Genomic DNA, 23,575 nt, shown 5'->3' on the forward strand with positions numbered 1-23,575 from the left:
GCCTCTTTCTTGCTGATGTCATTGTGTGAAATTATAAACTCGTCCGTATGGGATGAGATACCACAACAAGGCAGTCAGGTGATGGTGATTCACTAAGTATTTATAGTCAAGGCCAGTCTGGGGAATTTTCTTCTCCACTTTTTCCTCTTTCCAGTGAGCTTATTCCACCAGTAACTTATTGATTGGTTGTTGATATTGTTATTTGAACAAATATGAAACAATGACTTTGTTAGATTTCAAAGGCTATGAGGTTTTGCTCTTGTGTCTATGTTTATGGCCAGTGTGGGACAAGTTACTTGAAAAATGTAATTAATTACTCATAATAAATTACTTTACTTTACTAATAACTCAACACCGAAGTAATTAGTTAACATTACTTGTTACATTACTTTTGTTAGCAGCCAGCCTATGTTTTGGAGGTGTTTACTCACCATCAGCATTAGCTATTAACTGCACGTAGCTTTCAAGAAGTCCCACAGTTCACTCACCCTCCAACTTTGAACAAAACCAGGTGATTCCTGAGGTTTACCAGTAGTGTTAGCAAGGTTAGCAAGCCAGCGAAGAACACACAACACGTACAGTAAATTGTTTAGAGTAACCAGGAGGCTCATTTTGAAAGGTTGAGAACGTGGATTGGTATCTCTGGGACTGTCCTGAAGTGGTTTACCTCATACTTTTCTAACAGAAATTTCACTGTGTCTGTTGATGGCTTTACCTCCTTTCAAGCATTGTCTATGTATGGGGTGCCTCAGGGCTCCATTCTAGGACCAGTTTTATTTTCTCTTTATTTACTCCCTTTGGGCCACATTATTAACCCTCCTGTTGTCCTCGGGTCAATTTTGACCCAGGAAGACAACAGGAGTCATTATGTATGTCATTGTAGGTCATTATGTCATCAAAAAATTAAAATGGTTTCAAAACAGTATCCTGACTAAGAAATTATGAATTATTTTAACTATAGTTGAGATCAGAGGAAAATATGTTGATGGATTATGGCAGATTGGTATATGTAAAAGTTTAGTCAGGATACTGTTTTAAAACCATTTAAATTTTTTTGATGACAGCACATAATGATACCTGTTGTCCTCCCGGGTCAAAATTGATCCGAGGACAACAGGAGGGTTAAAAAGCATGATATTTCATTTCATTGCCACGCAGATGATACTCAGTTGTATTTGTCCTGCAAACCATCTGAATCAGCTAAGTTATCTTCCCTGCATAACTATCTAGCTGCGATTAAGGATTGGATGGCAGAAAATTTTCTTCAGCTTAATTCCTCCAAAACGGAAATCCTTATTATAGGCCCTGAGCACACACATGGCCAAGTTCTGCCTGCTCTTGGCTCTCTAGCTCAGCATGTGGTACCCACTGTTAAAAACCTTGGAGTTATTTTAGATCAGAACCTCTCTCTCGAGTCCCATGTTAAAAGGCTAGCTCAGTTGTGTTTTTTCCACATGAGAAATATCTCTAGAATTAGATCTTTTATTTCTTTTAATGATCTTCAAAGAGTGATTCATGCTTTTATCACTTCTCATCTGGTTTATTGTAATGCTGTGTTTGCATGCCTTGGCCAAAACATGATTGCACGGCCTCAGGGTGTCCAAAATGCAGCTGCCAGACTTTTAACCAAATCACGAAAGCATGATCATATCTCCCCTATTTTAGCTTCCTTTCACTGGCTGCCTGTCTGTTTTAGAATTGATTTTAAAATTTTACTCTTGACCTTTAAGGCCCTGAACAGTATGGCACTGAGCTACCTGGCTGAGTTTCTAAATCATTACTCACCAGCACGTAGCTTGAGATCCTCTGATAAGGCCCCGTTAGCTATTCCCCAGTCAAAGATGAAAACCAAGGGTGACAGGGCTTTTGCTGTCAGGGCTTCAACCCTATGGAATAGCTTACCAGAGGAAATTAGACTAGAAAATTCACTGCCTTCTTTTAAATCATCTCTCAAAACTTATTTCTGCCGTATGGCTTTTGCTTAATTATTTTTCTGTAACTTTGTTTATCTGTTAATCTCATGTGTTACTTTTATCCATTACTTTTGTCATTACTTTGAACTGTTTTATGTGTTATTTTGTTTGTTGACTGTGATTGGATGTATTTGGATGTGATTGTTTTCCTGCTTTCTTTTATTTGTTCTTGTTTGTGAAGCACTTTGTAACGGTTGTTTTGAAAAGCACTGTGTAAATAAAGTTTTTTTATTATTATTATTATCATTATTATTACTATTATTATTATTATTATTATTATTGTTGTTGTTGTTGTTGTTATAATTATTTCTTGTTACAGAAAGGCACAGTCCTCCTCTTTGGTAGAAGTTAACAGTCTCCCCATGCTGGTGCCATGCCATTGGTTTAATGGCCTATTATTCTGAAACCCCAATAGCTTGAAAAACTTCCCATTGGTCCGAAAGCCCATTAGTCCGATGGCCTGTTATCCCGAGAACAAAAGCCCAGCGCCGAAGGCCCGTTGCTCTGAAAAAAAACTCTCCCTGGAATTTTTTGCCATTAATATCTTAGTGTATTTTGACATGCAAACGCAAAGATACCGTTTATAAAATGCTTGCTTTTTAGTGCATTTAGTGCATACTATTTCTAATCCTAACCCTAACCCAAAAGACGACACAGGTAGCCTAATCGGAATGCCTAACCATACATTATGGCAGTGCGTCACCTTTCATCTGGCTTTTGGGACATGTTTCGAACTATTTGGGTGTTGAAATAATGAGCCTTCAGACCAATGGGCCGTTCCCCCCTGTGCTAGCCCCTGCGCCAAGCTAACACATCCCAGAGCAGTCTGAACACACAGAGTTGATATCAACCCTCCTTAAAAACAGCAAACACGACCCCGTAAAAATATCAAGTGTTACTAAAATAAGTAACTGCAATTCTAAATTTCAAACTGTAATCTTGTAATCTCTTACTGCAGTTACTGAAAAAAGTCACATAAATGTAACGTGTAATGCATTACTGCCCAACACTGGACAACATAAAAGATGAATAAATAAAATCATCATTGGCTAGGGGCTATACACCAATTTACCCAAAGGCTGCAAAGCAAAATAATAAGAAAATAAGAAAATACAGACAGAGGGCAGAGTTTCTGTAGATACATACACTGCCACACACCTCTAGTGGGTCATAAGTGATGACTGAGAGGGATTACTTTTGTATGAGTCTATACATTGTTTCCTGTATAGTATACATTTAAACAAACATGATATAACATGTTAATTAGTGAGCTTTAGAGGTGCTGGTAGGCATTTTTTTTGGACAGAGCTAGAGTAGCTGTATCCCCGCTGCGTCCAATCTTTATGCTAAAGCTAATTGTCTCTTAACTTTAGCTTCATATTGGGTATTATTTCATCTAACTCTCTGCAAGAAAGCAAATATTAAAGCACAGACAGACAGGCCTTCCACAGATCCACTTTCTAGGCCAGTGTGAGGATCAAACCTGTGACCTCACATTTACTGTGTCTCCAACTACTCGGCTCCTCAGTAGTCTAGCAAACAGTCATGCAGTTAATAAACTGTTTGGTGTCTTGGTGTGCTTTGTCCCTCAGGCCAAGTCCTCTATTAATAATGAGACTGATGATTGGACTCAGTGAATTGGTTGGGGATTAACTTTATATGACCTCTGTGCTGCTGTTTTTTATTGGTATTATGTATGAGAGAGAGAGACAGGAAGAGAAAGACAGACAGAGAGTAAATAACTGAATGAGTAGACAAACATTGAGGACCAATCAGTGCGGACAGTGGAATTATAGCTTACAGTACAGGGTTTACTACCTGATACTTAGCAACTACAGTACGCAGTTACTTAAAACCATATGTTAATGTACTACAGTAGAAATTTTATATTTCAGGATTTCCACTCAGGATATTAAAAACTCCACTTATCTGATGATCAGTTTACAAGAATGAGTTATTTTTTAAAGCTTTTTAACACTTAATAACTTAAGCTCACTGGTCACAATTATATTTTTCTTAACAAAATGTAATTATAGCATTGCCCAGAAGGGATTAGTATTGCAGGACAGTGATGGTAATACAGTGTATTAAAAGCTGTCAATATATATACTATAATATATGCATAATACATAGTAAAAGAACGAATCACAACAAAATAACTTACTGATTGACCTTGTCCCACCTTAAAGATCTAACCTTGTGTTTTTCATCCAGCATGTCTTGCTGTGGACACAACAAGCTCCCACCACAATATTGCTACTGTGAGTGTAATGCACAGTAGACACTGAACCACAGTTATACTGTATCAGTAACTGTATTGCAACTGTACTATATCAGTGTGTAACTGACCTGTCTATCATGCAACCAACTGCAAAGAAAAGTAGCTACTAGCTACTTAAGAAAAAGATTCTGGAAGTCACCAGATAATATTTATTTGCATGACAGGATATTTCCTGATTTGCTAATTAGACACCAAGATCAAAGCAAAAGGGGTAAGGTAGAAGTTTTTAAGAAGCAATACAACTTTTGAAAAAAGAAATAAATAAAACAAACAATAATAATCCTTATCTACATTGTGCAACAATTAATCTATGCACTCTCATTTATTTAAACATTTTGCAAAAGTGACAAGCAGAACCTCTTTCCTGATAAAACTTTGTACACAAAGTCATTGCATTGTTTATCCCTGTCTTGCTTTTCCATTTGAAAATACATTGAGCTAAAATTTCTATTACATTTGAAGAATAGATTTTTTTCAAAGATGTGACAATCTCAATACATGATGTATCCTGCAAACAGGCATCAGCCGATAGGGCCAGAACAGGAGACAATGCCTTAAAACTATGCAACAAAGCCACAAGTAAGAGGTTATTTTACACATACTGCATATCTGCACCTCCATCAGTCTCAAAGCTACTCAGGCACTTCACTTCAGCCTATACTACACTAGTTAAAAATCTCCAGTAACTGTTTCCCGTTACCTTGGAGATGTTGTTTCTTCAGTCTGTCCGGCTTGCAGCAGACCGGCCCCATGTCTGTGTGAGCGGCGCAGGCTGGAGCTGGGACTGGCTCTGGCCTAATGCTTCTGCTGCATGAAGCGGCTTCTCCGCTTGGAAGTCCGTTTGGAAGCAGATCAGTAAGCAGGTAGCACTGACGGCCAGAACCTGCCAGTGAGGCATGCTCGATGCCAGCGCAAACAAAACCCGTTAAACGAGTCCCACTTCTTGCTCTTCACTCATTTATACTGTCCATTCATTCACTCCTTTCTTCCCGTCGCGTTCATTCAGCAGTGTGGGCAGCAGGTTCTTTCCCTCAGCCCCCCCTGGGGAGAAGTAAATCCCTGAGGAGGAGTGTAACAAGGCTCTCTCTCTCTCTTACTTTCTGTCTGTGTGTGTGCAGTAAGTGGGAGATGGGCTGTCCTCCAATCTTTGCCAAACAAACTTGTACACACACACACAGAGGGAAAGCAGACAATGCCAATCAATCTCTGTGAGATACAGACAGTACAGACTTTGGATTCCTTTAAGTCACTCCTGATCTAGGCTCATACGGAACTGTATGGATATAATTATCTGTGACTTTTTGTGTTGAACAAAATCACTTTTACCACTTTTTTTTTTAAATCTCTGGCTGCTATAACCCAAAAGTGCTGAAAACCTGCAATCACACTATAAAAACCTCTCCATTTACTGCTACACTTAGATACAAAAGGCATGTAATGATGGCCAACACTGCTGAGAAAAGAAAGAGAAAAATAAATTTAATCTATATCTTGTCTTGCCCACTTTTGCTTGACTGACAGGTGATCAGTTCACAGTTGAAGTTCAGAAACACCCCAGCAAGGGTCACAGATGAAGAGAAAATGAACAACAGAAAAACAGAGATGTGATTTCTGTGTTCTTATCAAGGCCCATATTGTCTTACTGCTATTGGATTTAACACCGTCAATAACATCCCAAATGTTTACAGTGTACATGACATTCTTGGAATTTGTTGTATTTACAGTAGTGCATGTTTTTTAACCCACTATCCCATATTTACAGTGTAATGATGTTACCTACAGGGAGGTGAAAGCATGACTGTCAGTGTTTGTGTATACACTGCAATAAATCTTAATCATTTAACCAGTTTCTTCACCCACAGTAACAGAACATAGAACTAAATGTAGTGCAGCTAAAGAAAAACTGTGTTTTGGGTAAAAGTGGATGTATCTTGAGCAATAAACCACTCTATTTCTACTACGCTGACAGGCTGTCACTCCTCCCACGGACACTTAATATCCCTCAGGTGCGAGTAACATGTTTGGTCCATCTAGAAAGGCCTTTTGGTAAATGCAAGGAAAAAAAAATCACTAACCGAAGAAACTGGGTGCACAAAGATATTATATAAAGGAATAGTCAGACATTTTGGAAAATACATTAATTTACTTACTTGGCAAAAGTTAGACAAGAAAGTTGATACTGCGCATGTTAATATGCTACATATAAAGGAAATTAGCTTAGTTTAGCATAAAGACTGGATTTACGTGGGACTGCTAGCTTAGCTGTACAATTGTAAAAACAACAACAATAACAACAAAAACAAGACTATGACTGTGTCCAACATTGTTCTGTTGTTTACTTATTTACTACTAGACACTCAATACTTACAGTGCTAATTTTGCATCTATAAAATATGGTGCATTTCATTGTGGAATTGTTAGCAGAAAGTAGCGCACAGTACATGCCATGGACACAACTTTTTTGTTTCATGGTAGAATTTTTGGGGGTAGTGGATAAATTTACACTCTCAGAATTCTGACACTCAATTAAAATGGCAGACAGTAAGGGATTTTGGAGTCTACAGCCATGCTAGCGGCTCTGTGAGACTGGTGCTTTGAGCTAACTGCAACCATTAGCATGCTATTATGCTCACAATGATGATGCTAACATGGTGATGTATGTTGACCATGTTCATCATCTTAACTTGGCGTGTTAGTACACTGTAGCTACTAATGCATACTACAAAGTACAGCTGAGGCTGATGGGAATCGTTTTGCCGGTATTTGGTGGTAAATCTTATTACATATACATTATTATAGTATTGGATAAATTGAAATTTTGACCCGATGATGTTGCTAGATGAAAGTCAGGGATCACCAAAGAGATTGCAATTCATCCAGAGCAGGACATGAATGTATGCACCACATTTCATGGCAATCCAATAGTTGTTGAGACATTTCACTCACCGAAAGTAAATGAGCATTTCCCTAAAAGGCAAAACATTTCTTAACTTATGACATCCAGCAGCATAAGAGAATCATATTTGTCTCTATATGTATCTTGTTATGCTGTTTGAAGGCTCAAAACTGTCAGACCAGATGAGTGTATTATCATAGTGGCCAATATATACACTTTGTGTTAATGTTACAGAGGTGAAAGGGCAAAGGCCTCTAGTGTAACCGTGTGTTTTGGTGATGCTGGCTGCAGGACAGGCAACAGGACTCTGAACTCTGATGTGGGCTTGTTGGTGCATTTCTGAGACACAGAAAAAGCCAAGTGTGTGTTTGTGCATGCATGGATGGAGTGTGAGTGTGTGGGCTGCCTAAACGGCTGGTCCACAATAATTAATTAGCAGAGGCTGTCACGTTTGCATAGGCACAAGTATGTGTTGTATGTGTGTGTGTGTGCTGTTTTCCAGATGACTTAATTGCCTCACACCGCCACAACAGAGGGCTTATTGCCTTGAGTCAGCCGTTAAATACAAAGAATATTTTAAAATATCCAATTATTTGCCCATTTCCTTCGTGCCTACAGGCTTTGAGACAAGCTCAATTCAAACTCAGGCACATGACTGTGGAATCGGCTTTGTTTGGGTGCACTGCTTGCTCTGTCTGCAGTACATACAGATTTAAAAAAAACAAAAAAAACACTGTAGGAGTCCAATTCTTAATAACATGCGTGCTGAACTACTGCTGTTATTTTACTCAGATGCCAAGAGGAAATTACAAGGAGTTTTGTGCTCTGTTTGCTTCCACCCAGCAGATGTCTGCAGTGTTGATGTGAGATAAATGTACACAAAGAGACTTTTATAGTGACAGTGACCTTGAGAATGTTCCCATAAGACATCTGTACTGAATGATTTTATAATTCTCAACCCTTTTCAATTCATTGTTTACTTTTGAGCAGTTTTTAACATGAACATCGGAGAGCTCATTTATGAGAAAGTGTTCTCAATCTGCTTTTATAAACACAGATAAAGAAGTACACTGTGTTTTGGACACATTTAACACATAGCATTAGTATAGCGTGTGTGTGGTTGTTTTAGAAGTTCAGCGTCTTGCAGCTGCTATCTGTCTTGTATCTACTTTTTGCAACAGGGCTGGATACTCCACATCTCCACAATAAACATGACCAATGGAGTTACCCTGTGGCTGGACACACATACATACACACACACACACACACACACACACACACACACACACACACACACACACACACACAGAGTCTTGCAAAAAACAAAGTCCATCAGTCAATGACATGACCCAGATGAACAGCCAAGGTCCCTGGGCTCCTTTGAAGGACAAGGCTACTATTACAGTGGACAAAGGAGTGCTGAAAGTGAGGGAAAGTCAGCAGCTGATTTATCAGCACTCATCCACCCTCATTCCTGCTCTGGTTTCACCTCATGTTGAGGGTTTATCAGTCTGGGAATCCTAATCAGTTATTAGTCTTGCCTCTCAGATGTGTGGTTTTTCTACCATTTTTATGGTAGCAAATACAATGCTACTGTTAGTGATGCCTCCCTGTTACAGGATTATACAGTATACTACACACAAAATGGTGCACTTTTACACCTTTCTAGAAAATGAGTTTCTTTCTAAGATCATCTGAAATGACAGTGCTGTTCAAATTATCTGTAGCTTACTGGATGAATGCCCAAATAAACATTTTTTCATTTATACCAGTTAAGTCAGCAGAAACTCCTTAAAAACCAGTGCGTAAGAACTCAAATCAAATCAAAGAACCCTTAAAAAACGCTCTCCTCTTATCAATTGATTGCTGAGACGTCCTTGAGAGGCAGTAAAGAATGTAGTGGCATGGTGCTCCTTTAAGGAGTGTATAGTAGCATAAAAGAGTGGAAGATATTTGTGTAAAAGAGCATCAGTGCTCATTGAGCTTGTTGCTGATTAGTGTTTTGCCAGAGCGAGCTGAGAGTTGGCAGGTTTCTCCTCCAAACAGTTGCTATGGTACACTAAAGCTATACTGATCAATGAAATCAGCTGCTGTTGTGTTTGGTACAGGATGCTGATTGTGGGAGGAGGCAATATCCTCTATAAAGAATTACTTTAACACAATATGAAATCTTAAATCTCTGAGTCTATTTATTTCATACAATAGGAGTGAATGAAGCCTTCATCACTCTAAGCCGATTATAGACCAGAGAAAGAAACTCTCCCCAAGCAGCCAACAAATCTAATATCTTGTAAACAGAAGATGTAGTCGGCTTTAAGGTGATAAGCAGGGGGACCCAAAGAGAGAATTAATTCTGATCATGCTGAAAGATTCCTGCTGCTATCGAGTACAGCAAGAGAAGCTTTGGAGAGCAGCTCCTCTGTTGTAGTTGATGCTACATTTTCAACCCTGTACATTTCATTCAGACCTGAATATACATCTGATCTTCTCTCGCTTCTCTCCCATCTCTTCTCCCAGGGTGCTTGCCTGCAGGCCTGTCCACAAGTTAGAGGCTCATTGGGGTTCACACCCGTCTGCTATGTTGACTGGCCGTAAACAAAACACACAGAGACTCACAGGCCTGTCAGCCATTCTAAACACAAGGAGAGACCTCCAAGCAAACACTCCCTGAATGACAGAGTGATATGGGGAGCCAGCAAGATGTACTATACACAACTGGGGTCAGCTTTTTTTTTTTTTTTTTTTAGCCTTGAATTTCATCCAACAAGACCTGGAAAGTTACAGACTGGACCGTGAATCTACAAAATCACTTCCACATGCACACTGACAAATGTACACTTCAATACACTTGTAAAAATAAATGTTACATTGATCTAAGTAAAGCCATGAAAGGCTATGTGAGGTCAATCTAACCAGACTTTTCAGCCGCAGGCAAAGCTTCTGTATGTTGGTTGCGGGTGGAACATGTGAAGCATGACGGCTCGAGATGACGGAGAGGCTGTTTTCTATTTATTTGACGTTACTTCTTGCAGGAATCAACTTTCACACTTCACAAGCTAGAAATGTAATACTGGCGCACAATGTCACAATCTGACCGGCTCTGAGGTCATGAGATGTGAGGTTAGGAGGTTTACCGCCACACTGACTAACCCTTGGCTAATAGTGCTCCCTGCTGTTTGAATACCAAATAGCAACCAGAGGAAAAAGGTAGTCATGTAGAGGGTTTCCCCCTTTCTGTTCATATATCTGGGGCCAGATGTAGAAGTAGATGTAGTGTACGCACAAAAAACACTTTTTTACCACTACTTCCATATGGATAATTCAGGTCAGATTAGAAATTTGTCAGGTTTACATTAATGATAATCTAAGATGCTGTACAGTGGAAAGTGGGAACACAAGCTACAATATGTTGAGAGATGAAGGGCGGGAAAACTGTCACACGTACTATGGCAACCAGAGGAACACAAAAGTCTAACCTTAACCCCACAAAATAGATTTCTAGAGGTGGATAACCACAGTCAAACTGCATGAAATTACTCAAATGTATGCTGTAGCCATCGACACAAATGAGGCCATGAATTAAATCATTGTCACATTTCAGGGTGTGTTGGCAGAGATGTGTATTGAGTCAGGGACGATGAGTACAGATGGTGGAGGAGGAGAAAGGGGATAGTGGATCTCACCTGGTACAATCTCAAAGAGGTGTCTCCCTGGTTCGTCCGGGTTCGCTGTGAGCTCGTTCACCTGGCATCCCTGCAGAGTTATACAGCCCTGAAACACACACACAGAGGCATTCAAACACTGAGCTTGGACAAATTAAAATATGTTTTCCCCGACTCCCCCCTTTCTATCTTTTGTCCATTTTTCTTCTTCTTCTCACGCTTGTGTGTTCCTTACTCTTTTGACTGTCTTTCTTTGTGTCCTTTCATTTCTCCTTGCCCCCCTGTTGTCCTCTGTCTCCTTTTTCTAGTCTTTTTAATTTTTCATTGAATTCTCTGAGGGCTGAACAATATTTTTGTATAGAAACGGCAGTTTGAAAGAGTGCAATTCTCACATTTTTAATTGTAAGTTACTGTCTTACTGTGTCTTTACAAGCTGTAACCAGTAAAAGTTCAAGCTGGTGGCTGTTAATGAGGACTCACTATGCAGCGACCAGAATAAATTATGTTTTTCTTACTTTACAGTTGCCTCATTATTTTCCAGTTTATAGGTCACTGAGGACATTTCTTATCATCTGCAGAGTATGGATGCTCAACACTTTATCTGTAACTAATTTTATGAGTGGATCTGTGACTGAAATGCTGGAGTTCCAGGAAATATCCTTGCAGGGCCGTGATATATGATATACAGTTGTAGATCAGGGCTAAACACGCTTGCAGATAATCTTGTTTAATACCATGTAAACCACAAATGGAGACTCGGAGTTTAATTAACACGATTTAAATTGCAATTGCAACATCAGAAAAATCCAAATGAGATATTTTCCTCTAATCTTTCAGCCCTAAATTAATCTATCCTTCCTGTCTGCCCTCCTTCCTCCTTTCCTCCTTCCATTCTTCCTCTCATCCTTGCTCCTTCCCTCTTCCCACTCTTAACCCTTCCACCATTTTAAGCAGCTACTTCTGTGATTGAACAGGGACCCACACAGATTATCAGAATACATTATCCAGATCAATATCCATTTGCACCAAGAACTAAGGCCAAGTGAGCTGTGAAGAGATGCCAGTGTCTGTGGGTCGGCCCCGTTAATCTGCACACTGGCATCCTCCATCAAACAGGCAGAGGAGTCTGCCAAATCGCCTCAACCGGAGGGCCAGGCTGTCGCCAACATTAGTTGCCATGGCAACAAATGGAAGAGGTGGGAGCTGGGGATGGATGGAGCACAGGGGCAGGGCAGGAACCAGTGGGGGGTGGGGGGGACTCCCAAGGGTGCTATGTGCTCAGAATAACACGAGACACGAGTAGCTGGCCGGCGATGAATGAATAAAAAAAGGCAACACGTAACCCAAGAAAGCAAATCATACAGTTAGAGACTGAAAATGTAGAATAGACAGCATATTTTTCTAGGTCTTAGTTTGTTGACAGTGACTTTGCAGTACAGCCAGATGACATGGCAGAAATATATATCTAGATAATTTTTAAAGTCAAACTAAATCCATATTTTGTTTGAAATTGATCAGTATTATCTTATTTAAATGAAAGCTTTATGCAGTTGTAGATGCTCGTATGGTACATTTGCTGTTCTTTACATCCATCTTTTACATCCAGATGTGTCATAAATCTGTGTATGCACAAACTGGAAAAATACTTACCCACATTTCCTCTCTCAGCTTTTTAAAACCCTGCTTACATACTGTTCACGTCTTATTTCAGTTGCTGTGAAACTGCACACAGGCCCTCAACTAGCCCTAAACAGATGTGGACACACCCAGCTTAACCTGGTTTGCACATAAATGTCAATCATCATCCTGGACCAGAAAACCAGCCCAGGCCCCAGAAGACTCGTTCTCACTTTCATCTCACTTTGGCACCTTCCTAAACCAGTGCCAAAGCAGCCAGTGTACAGTTACACACAGACATTACACACTGCTATTGATTTAAAACGTGTGTGTAGGCCCTAAATTGAGCCTCATAAACACCCCAACCTCCTATTGTTTTATACATGCCATGAAGCTCCGACCAAGTCTCTCAACAGCTGTCTCCTTACATCTAAATCTGTGCTGACGGGATCCCTTTCAAACCAGCAGCAGTGAACCAGTGACAGAACCTGAGCTGATCATATTCAATGCTAAAGCTCAAGCTAACAGTAAAGCTAACACTTAAATCAGTTAATCACTCAATCCCACAGAATTTTGTTTTATGTTCTCACTCAAATGTGCTTTCCCTTGGATTCAATGTGTCTTGTGGATCCAAAAAAAAAAAAAAGGTAAAATTTCCACTGGATGTAATGATGCAGCCATAAGCAACCCAAGATACCAAGTCTCAGGTTTAAACATTTCGCTCAAAATAAACAACATACATATATAGAGAAAATTTGACGTGATGTGAAGGAGGTCACCAATAGAATTATCACCCAACTCTAGTTCCTCTCAGCTCATCAAAATATTTTAGCATCTTTCAGCTCATTGTTTTGGTTTTAAGGTCCACACTTTATTGTTTTGGTTTAGTCTCACCACTCTCATCTGCATCGTTTCCAGCTGCAGCAGGCAATCGTCTTCCGTGACAAAGCTCTGATAAACCCCACTGTACGCCGCCTTCCCAGACAACGTTAGCAACTAGCTGGTGAACATAGTAGAGAATTTAGCAGCTTAACAATCAGATACTGTGTCAGTATATGTTGGAATATGTTGTGTTTACAGTCTGTGCCCCCATGTGGCACAAAAATCAATTAACATGGCTTTTAAAGGAAAACAGTTTTTTTTAAAGCTCAAACTTGATTATTTCTTTAAGTGTCATTTTACCTTATGATAACTAGGCTATTGTTTGCTGCATTTACCGTTCAAAATGATGTGAGCTGACGATCAGTAAAACAATTAATTAACGCTTTAACAGTCAACCATGAAAAGACCTATACAAAATAAATATTGTACATTAAATTCTCTTAATTTGACATGTGCATTGTTGATGTCTGGCTGCTGGAGTTGCCAAGGTCTTTTTTTACGGGGAACAATTCATCTGATATACAGGAAGTTAGTTACCAATTGATTTGATTGACAGGTGGTCTCTGCACCTAAATATCACATTAAGGGGAATTAAGCAATACAGAACAAGCTCTCTAGACTCACAGCTTTATTAAATTTGATTAATTGCAGCTGAAGATTGATTATGTATTCAGAGCACTAATGATCCCCACCCCCACCTCCACCACCCATGTGTTTGTCTTGGAGAAACAGAAATCTATCGTTCGATAACTGAAGTCCATTTGTTCTGTAGTGGATTTATCCCCACATGATGAAAAGGAAAAGAAAACCTGTATAGATCATTTGTCAGTATTGCCTTTCCTTCCGCTAATTATCACATCCTTTTATCTTGGTAGGGGGGGGGTGGTTTCTTTCTCTGTTGCAGCAATTTGCCTACACCCCCACCCCAAAAAACCCCTCACCCTTCCCAGCCTCGAATTTCCTATCGATTAGAAGATGAGAGGGAGAATGAAGGCCGGAATGACACTTTCTCACACATCCTGCTCTCAGAGAGGAGGGGGGGGGGTGGGATTTGTGCGTATGCATAAGTGTGCATTTCCCTGAGTGTATGTGTGTGTATGCCCATTCAACTGTGTGTGTGACTTGAATCCATTGGGGGTTGCAAATCAATACAAGCTGGATGAGTATTGGCAAGCTCTGATTAAAGACAGTCTGTCAAATCCTTCAGTCATTTGTTCCCCACAGAATGGAGACTGCGAGGAGGAGCACATGTCATCTTGTGTGGATATGGTGCGTGTGTGTGTGTGTGTGTGTGTGTAAGCTGACTGAAAGACAGTGATGGCAGACGGCTGCTACCCACATTATATGAACAGCAGTTATGCAGAGTGAAGAGTGAGGAAATCAATAAAAGTGTTGACATTTCAACCAGGAACGTACAGAGATGATTATTATGCTATAAAAGCGTGTGTGTGTGTTTGTGTGTGTGTGTGTGTGTGTGTGTGTGTGTGGTTGTGAGGAAGCTGCCCCTGCTGTCTTTTGTTGTCAGATTACATCATTGCCTCTTGTTAGGACTATGTAAGCCTGTCAGCTATGTTGACTTGTCCATCTTAATATGTCTGAGGTCAGTCCAGGTCAGCTACTGTATCACTTATGAGCTCTTCAATGGCAAATATCAACGAGTCAGCAACCGACAACAATAAAAGAAGCAGTAGGATCTATTAAGCATTTATATTTTTAGGATGGTTTATTGACACTAATAGTTTGTACTAATGCACTAAAATGTACTCTGTGCTGTGAGTGTGATGAGTCATCATTTACCACCGTGTATTTTTTTCATCTATTGTCAAAAATAAAGCTGTTTCCTGCTCATTATGCAATTGATGCTGTACTTAATTAGATCTTCATCATGTTTTTCATACTTGACAAGAATGAATAAAGAAAGAAAACATCTCCAACTACAAGTGTTGCCTTCAACCAATGTAGATTATGGATGTGGAATCTGTTTACTGCTCTGTATTTGGAGTCGTTTTTGACTCTTGAGAATAAATCCTGATGTTAAAATTGTCTTTTATGTTTAAAATGTCACAAATACGACTTTTTCAAGTTTTCAATATTTGTGTTAAGTGGGGACTTTCAGCTGAGTGTGTCGTAGTTGCTCGTAGTGACGGCAGCTGTTGAGAACACCGAGAGAACACGTAGATGTAAATTCTTTGTTAATTTTACTTTAATTACAAGTTTAATAGATATGCATCAGGTTGTAATTATTTATAAAGGTGTTAAAGATCCCCTCCTGACATGTCATAATATACGTACAAAATACTCAAATGCAAATACAAATGAATAATGTTTTCAGTCTGATGTGCATATTCCAAAAAAAAAAAAGACATCTATCCTTTCTCCCTCATTTCAAAAGTGCACTGGAGGCTTCAAGTCTCCACATCATACTTGTGTATGTTGCATACTGGACCACGACTGGCTCCAAACTAGTTGTGATGTCACAAATTGTAGGTATGCGCCTACAATTTGCTCACTCAGATTTAAAGTGAGCATAGAGAAACTTTCCCCCCTCAGCAGAAGAATGTGAAAACAGCCTTCTAGTGTCAAATCCCACAAATTCTGCATAGCGAAGCTCAAACATCCAGGTAAAGTAACAATAAGCAAAACACATTTTTGAGTGGAGGGGTTACATTGTGTAGATATAATCCCAGTGACTTGGTTTAGTTTGAGTTTGTGTCCATGCAGCATCAGTATTACCTGTGGTTTGGTTTCTTCCTCGTCTTTGTAGAAGAAGAGCTGGTCTGAGCGCAGCACGAACCACCGCAGCTGCCAGTTTTTCATGATGCTGCGCTGCTTCTTCAGCCAACCAGCCTTCAGCGCTCCCTCCTGAAGGCTGGGGGAGGCCGGCCGGCATGGGCCCCGCGACACCTCGCCCATCACCATGCTCTTGGACCTGGCTGCAAACACACACAAACACAAGGCATTTTTATTCTGTGTATACACAAGCTAGCCGAAAGCAAGCGGTTGTAGAGAGCCACAGGGGATTTGACGGTGGAGCTGCTTAATTTCTTCTATTTCTGTAGGCTGTGTCTTTCCATTTTCTTCCTAATAGATGCTTGTGTTATCCCTCATTCTGTATGCTGCCTGTGCACGGCCAGACTCTTCAGTCATGAACACACACAACCTTCTGCCCCAGGCTGCAATGCCTCCAGATGAACAGGGAGTGGAATTACAAAGAGGCAGCAGGCACAAATAATAATAGCAAAGAGATAAAATAGAGACCGTGAAGGGGAGGAATACACAGACACACACACACACACACAAACATGCACATAGCCTGAGGTGACAGGGATCCCCCCCCTCCATTTCAGAGGTCCTTGGAAGAGACTTATTGTGTGTTGCCACAACCTAGTAGAGTAGCAGAGGCTTTTGAGCTGGGATAATAGGACCACATGGGACTGAGAGACTGGCTGAGTGACTGAAGCATTTTCAACAAACGTGTGTAACCCGAGCTCAGCCAAGGACAGGTTTAAAAGGGGATAGCAGCTTTATAGCTGTCACCATATGACATCATGTTTGAGCCCACTGAGCTACTCAGATTGTCCTTGTATGACATCAGCTTTGAAAGTAATAGATAGATGCATGTATCAGTTTGATATTATTAAATAATGACTACATCAGCTGACATTTGAGCATGTGTAAACATACAAAGCCAATGCCAAGGACACTGTTAGCCTCTGATGTATTTTCTATTATGATGCACCAGATCTAGGTTTGCACAGATGAGAAAATGACACAGAGAGCTGGCAACCCAGGCCATGCTATTTGATGTTCATGTATAATTTATAGAAATCAATTGTGGAGACATCCTCCCTGCTGGTGTGCGTTTTGTGCCACACACACACACACATACACACACAGATAGAGAGAGAGAGAGAGAAATGATCAATGTTCAGATGGCGCAGAGGGAAGAAGGGGATGGATAAATGGGAAGGGGGAAGAAAATCAATGTTTATTCTCTTTTATTGTCTCATGTCTCTTTCCAGCATACATATAGCATAAAGGACAGTCATTTTTATTCGCATGTCACAGCCTTTCTTGGCAGTCTAAAAAGCCTGTTGATCCTCACAGATATGTTGAATGGACTGGTCTTTGTTAAAGGTAAAGATTTTTTGACCTTGTTTCCAGGCTGACAGGTTTTCATGTGCATTACAAGACATTCAAACCTACAGAATCTTAAAATCTGTTTGGCCAATGAAACTCTTTCATCACACATGAAAAACATTAAAAATGAAGTGAGAACTCACGTGTTAATTTAAATCCTTTTATTGTGAATGATTTTCATGGGGAATTGTTCTTTTGTATATGAAAATAGGTTTTCACAAGTGAAACAAATGTAATCTATGGAGTGAAAACTGTCATGTTAAGAGAATTTATGATGAAATATGAAAAACAACATATTATTGAATGAGTCTTTTTCCACTTGGTCCCGGACTGACATGTGTAGTTTATCACCTGGCAGTATTGATGATGTTGAGAATTGTTAACTTCTCACATCAGATATATATCAAAAGTATCCAAGATTATTAAATAAACCAGCTTGTAGTTTCAACAGATAAGTTAGCTAGTTTGACAATTTGTTAGCCAATGGCTAATTATTTATTGGACCTAATATATCACTTTAAGCAGTATTAATAGATTTTTTTGTGCACTTGTGGGAAGCAGACCACTCAACATTAACATAACCATATAAAGTTACAGCGAACAAGTTAGCAAACAATTTCACATCCTGTGTACATGAAGCAACACTAGAATTCATTTTGAGTTGTGTTTCTGCCACTTAACACATTTAAGACAAATATTCACTCTCCTTGTGGTTCTGGTAGGGGCATGTGGTCCATTAAGGGTGCTAGAAGGAAGCCCCTCCTGCAATTCTGACTGTGAAATTCATATTTTAATGAAAAATCATTTTTGTTATTGTTGTGTTGTGTGTTTATATACATTTCAGTTGTTACTCTCACAGAAATCATACATAATTACAGAAATGTGTGATGACTAATGAAATAGGCTTTTCCTGGTCGCCCCTGACTGGTTGACACTGCACACCAAAAATAACTGGATCTGGGGCGGAAATATTTACACCCAAGAAATGTTGCCAGATTGGGTGATTTTCCGCCAAATTTAGCAGCTTTTGCTGCTTCCTTATTAGATAATGTTTACCCCCTGAAGAACATTTCTTGCTTTTAAGCTGCTAAATGCTCCACTAAATTCACAAACTAGTTGCTAATGTAGTGAGACTGAACCAAAATAGTAAACTTCTGGGCCAGAAAACCAAAACAGTCAGATGAAATATGCTAAAAATCTCTGCAGAGTTGAGGGTAACTGCAGAGTCGGGTGATAATTCTCTGAGGCTTAATCGCTATGAACGACACCTTTCATATTACACATTGTCATTTAATCCATGACTGATTTAAAATTATTGATGAGTGCAACTTTAAAATGTCACCATGAATTTTCAAATGAGATACAATCTCTAATATGAGCTGTATGCTCACATCTACAATCTACACATTATTATCAAATTCCCTAAATGTATTATTTGCTTAACTGTAATATCAATTTCGATACCATGAGAACATTGCTTTACTATTTCCTATTGCTCTACATTTGAATCATATTGTATAGGTGTCTGGCCAGTATGCAAGTCTCTCTCAGGTTCCCTAAACTAAGCAGTGTCACACAGCATTACCCCATCAGGTGATTTAATCCACGTTTTCATTGTTTGTTAGACTAACTGGGCTTAATCCCTTAAAACCATGCTGAGTGTGTGCTTTGACAGCATAAAAACAGTGAGAGTAGTGTCTGTGAAACCCTCCATTGGTTTCAGTTAGAACTTTTTGATGTCTGGTGTTTGGGTTTGTACTACCTCTAAGTGGCAACTTGTCAAGTGTTTGAAGCCAGAAAAAACAGATCTGTGCAGCTGGTAGAACTTGGATTAGTGTTGAGATGGTATAACCAAATGGAAAATTATTTCCCTTTTTAAACTCTTCTTCTTATACTGAAACTTTTCCAAATCCTTTAGTCCTTCGTGTCAATCCATAATGTTCTGTAACATACGGGTTGGATATGTGATGGTTGGATCACTTTTAATGAGAAGAAACAGCAGGATGGAGATGGATAACTTTCTTAAGCAGCACATGACTGCTCTCCATACTTCATCAGCTTCATAACAACAACACTTCCTTGTTTCTAACTCACATGTGGCTGAACTAACCAATCAGAAACTAGAAGGACTTGGACTGAGGTAAATGTGAGGAAAACCACAGAGCTAAATTCCAGGAGATTATTATAACTATTTTAAAGATGCTGATGTAAACATACATATGTAAATAGCTAACTGTGTAAACATTGTAAATATATTTTTAGTAAATTAACTCAAATATATGAATTAACTTAACTTCTAAACCTTACAGTTCTAATAGTCGAGTCTCATCTGAAGATCAAAGGCAATATTTCACATTAACAGAACATTCTTAACATTCTTCCCAGTTATTTTCTTTCCTTCCACCCTCCTCTGTTCTCTTTTAGTATTTATCATTGTCATCTCTACCTCGGCTTTTCTCATTTATCCATCTCGTGTTAATTCCAGTCTTTTCCAGCTCTGTGTTTTCACTCTCCTGCCCTCCTCCCTCCATTTCTCTTATTTTGACTCGCTCTAATTCTTCTCTCCCTCCTCACGTTCAGCACTGCTGGTCCTATTGAATCAGAGCTCTGTTATTACTGAAAGCACACAGGGCACATGCATGCCCGTAACACAAAGACACACACACACACACACACACACACAAAGATGCTAATTATCACCACTGGCACCTCATTTAAGCAGGTTTTGTCTAATAAATTCGTTTTGGGATTAGAGGCACATTTTCATTGGCAATGTTCTAACATAATTGTTGATGCTGTTTTTTGAGAGCAATATTCATTTTTTAACCACTGCAATATGCTATTTGCTATTGGGTAATGCTATACAATAGTTATTGTTTATATTTTAATATATTTATATTTGTGCCTTGCAGTCTATGTTCTAAAAAAAGCATCAGACGTACAAAAAAAATCTCTGCATTTTAAATGTTTACTAATTCTTAATAAAGCTATTTTACACAATCTTGTAGGAGGGTGAATTGGTTGTTTGTGCTCCAAAATGTTCACTGACACTGCTTTATCATGGTGACATCAGCAGTCAGTGGTCAATGAGAGATGACTGTTGGTGAGGCATGGCGAGCCCAGAATGTTTATTTGGAGATCAAAAGTTCTTCTAAGACTGTGACATCATGATGTCAATGGGCTTTCAAACCAAAAAGGTGTTGATGGCAGCATGTTGCTTCAAGTATCAGATAGACATTGATATACGATTGAGTAAGACCGGATTGAGAAATAGATCCATGAATTCAAAGGTTTATCAAACCCCAGCGGTTTATATTATGAGACCGGATTTTACAACTCTGCAAAGTAATCACAGCAACAAACATTTTATCTTCAATCTTGTTAATTGCAAAGTGAGTTTTCGAATGACCCTGGTCATGTTACAAAGTAATCTACTGAGAAAGCGCTGTGGTCTCATTGCAATTAATGAGGGGGCTGCATTATACTGTATTATATAATATTGTTGAAGAGACCATGTTATGTTAACTGATTAGTATCAATGACTGAACCAATTACAGCACTAACTGTCAATATTTCTGCCTTTCACAGCTCATTTTCTGAAGACCTTTTTAATTGTAAGACATTTTAAGCCTTACTTGTTTATATAACAAAAAGTCAAGCTGTATTTTTTTGGTCTTTTTACTGCTGCAGCTCTCTTGTCTGACATTTCTTGGCAGTAACTGGGTTCTCTTACTGGTTTCCCCACCCAAACCTGCATCTTTCAATCTGCTACTTCATACCACTAGAAATTTTAAGCTGGTACATGTGTGATCACCATCAAGATCTTCTCATTTTCCATTGAGGGCACTGACCCAGTACAGATTATTAGTAAGTTTAACCATCATGAAAGCAAAGTGGCTCATGTCTGCTCCACCACAGTCCAAATTCAACCATGAATTCTTGATAGGGACAGTGTCTTGTTTTTTCCATATTCCTTGTCCTCCTTCAATCCTCTGTTTCTACTCACCACATCATGTCTTTCCATCCCTCCTTGCCCTGCCAGTGTTAGCATAAAAGAGCACCACTGTTTAACACATCAGCTGCCTGGATCATGGACTGAGTGGAACATACACTGGCTGATGATTCACGCCTGAGTCACAACAACTGATTTTTGAGTGCGTGCGTTTGTGTGTGTGTGTGTGTGTGCACGTGCCAAACACTACCACCCACTGCGCCAATTTGGACATCGTGTTCAGGGTGATTCAGACCTTCCTTGGCTTGGGTGGAGCTGCTGTGTGGTGACTTCTACAACTATCGACTGCAATGTTGAACAGAGGCTGTTTTAACGTTAAAACGCACTTTTATGCATAATCACTGCAATTCACTGAAATAAACAGCATAATTGTGTTTCATTATTTTACAGAAGATAGTAGTTAGGGAAGGGCTGAGTCAAATAGTAAGAACTCAACATTATGACTTTGATTTGGGGGCTTCACTGTGTGTGCAGACTGTGTACAGTATGCACACATTTGCATGTGATGACGTAAACTGATGATAATGTAAATAAGCTTGTGCGTCATATTATTTTCAGGTCGTGGATGAATAATTCTGAGCATGCAGGTGAATATCCAGGAATACCAGAAGGTCTGGCGACTCATTCAGTACCAGAAGTGTGTGCCAAGTAGACCATATAGACCGCTTAATACATTTTTAACTTCAGCCTATGAGACTTAAACTGAACTGAGCTGAATGACTTAGTAACATAGCAAAAAACCCAGAGAGAGATATTGCTGATAAACAAGTTGATGCCATTGACCAATAGCAAGCAGTATTTACAGCGCTGATCTTTGAGGGAACGGAGATTTGGAGCATCCAAAATGGAGGAAGCTAATATAGCTTAGAAGAGGCATTAAGCAAGGTTTCTACAAATCCACACTATCTGAGATGCTGTAGATTCAGCCAATTTTCCCAAATGCAATTTGGTTAGTGAAGTGTATGCTTGTTCTGTCACAGGAAAGGACAAATCAAATGAGAAATGCACATAGATTCTCCTGGAGGACATAGAATGAGCGCTATGTTCATAAAAAGCTGGAGTGTAACGACTGAGCATGGAACTGATGTTACAATGTGAACAAATGGTTGTCTGCAGACTGAAAATCAAAACACAAGTGGTATGACACATGGAGGCACACTTGATGCTACATTCTTACACACACACACACATACACATGCCTGAACACACACACACACACACACTCAACACAGTCTAGGTCCCTATGATGTCACTTAATGCAGTTTGGAGCCGCATATTTGCTATCAGCAGGAAATGGATCTATGGCTCTTATGCACATCACAGAGGAGCCCATCCATTAGCATGGCAGGGTGGGTACTCCACAATAGCAAGACAATACTACACTGATGGCTAAATCACATACACACACACACTCACACACACACACACACACACACAGAGGCATGTTGGAGGAATTCAATTTCATTAATCTGGTTGTTGTGTAGTGATTTATGGCTGGTGGAAAATAGCAGAGAGAGTTACAGGTGCATCGGTGCGTAACTTCCAGTTATCCTATCACTGTTGATTAATGTGTTAACCATTGAGTGTGTATGTGTGTGTGTGTGTGTGTGTGTGTGTGGCAGCCTTCACTGACAGGCTGGGGGTGTGGCAAGTAATATACAGCCAGTATGTGAGAGCTGCAGTGGAGTGGAACTGATGTGCAGCAGCGGGTGTGTGCATATCTATCCGTGCATTTCTGTGCATGTTATCTCCACATCGTGCATTAATGCACATGATATGAGTGTGTCGGTGTGTGCATTTTTTATCCACGCCTAACGCTCTTGCTCGCTGTATCAGGCTGTGGAGATGTTCATTCATAAGCCTTGGAAAGGCAGAATGTCAGTGTGTTACTACAATGCAGGACTTTGATCATAAAACCATGGTAACACAGATCAAAAAGATGCGGCAAGAGAGTGAAGCAGCTGATATGTGGGCATTTAAAGCTGCTGCTAGATTTTCTCATGCCAGCCAAAGAAAAATGTACCCAGAATTCATTCTATTACAGTGTTAATATGTCGCTGTTTGTAGCAGTTAATGAAGCAAAAGAGTCAGATTTTTCTTTATGGAGCAGAT

General features: G+C 39.6%; 1 protein-coding gene across 4 annotated transcripts in view; it reads right to left on the bottom strand.

Moving 5' to 3' along the window:
• The window catches only part of si:dkey-191m6.4 (rho GTPase-activating protein 22), a 44,722-nt gene that overhangs the window by 14,264 nt on the left and 6,883 nt on the right, over positions 1-23,575 (bottom strand). For 2 of the 4 annotated variants that reach the window (XM_042396820.1, XM_042396819.1), the window contains 2 exons: positions 16,045-16,244; positions 10,834-10,921 (listed from right to left, as the gene is read on the bottom strand). In XM_042396820.1, coding sequence (XP_042252754.1) covers positions 10,834-10,921; positions 16,045-16,244 — 288 coding nt within the window. Of the gene's footprint in view, positions 1-4,954; positions 5,213-10,833; positions 10,922-13,323; positions 13,493-16,044; positions 16,245-23,575 lie in introns of those variants that run through there. The other 2 variants (XM_042396821.1, XM_042396822.1) reach the window with 2 other exon arrangements.

This window comes from Thunnus maccoyii, chromosome 20 (genome assembly GCF_910596095.1).
Source record: "Thunnus maccoyii chromosome 20, fThuMac1.1, whole genome shotgun sequence".
NCBI classification, from domain to species: domain Eukaryota; kingdom Metazoa; phylum Chordata; class Actinopteri; order Scombriformes; family Scombridae; genus Thunnus; species Thunnus maccoyii.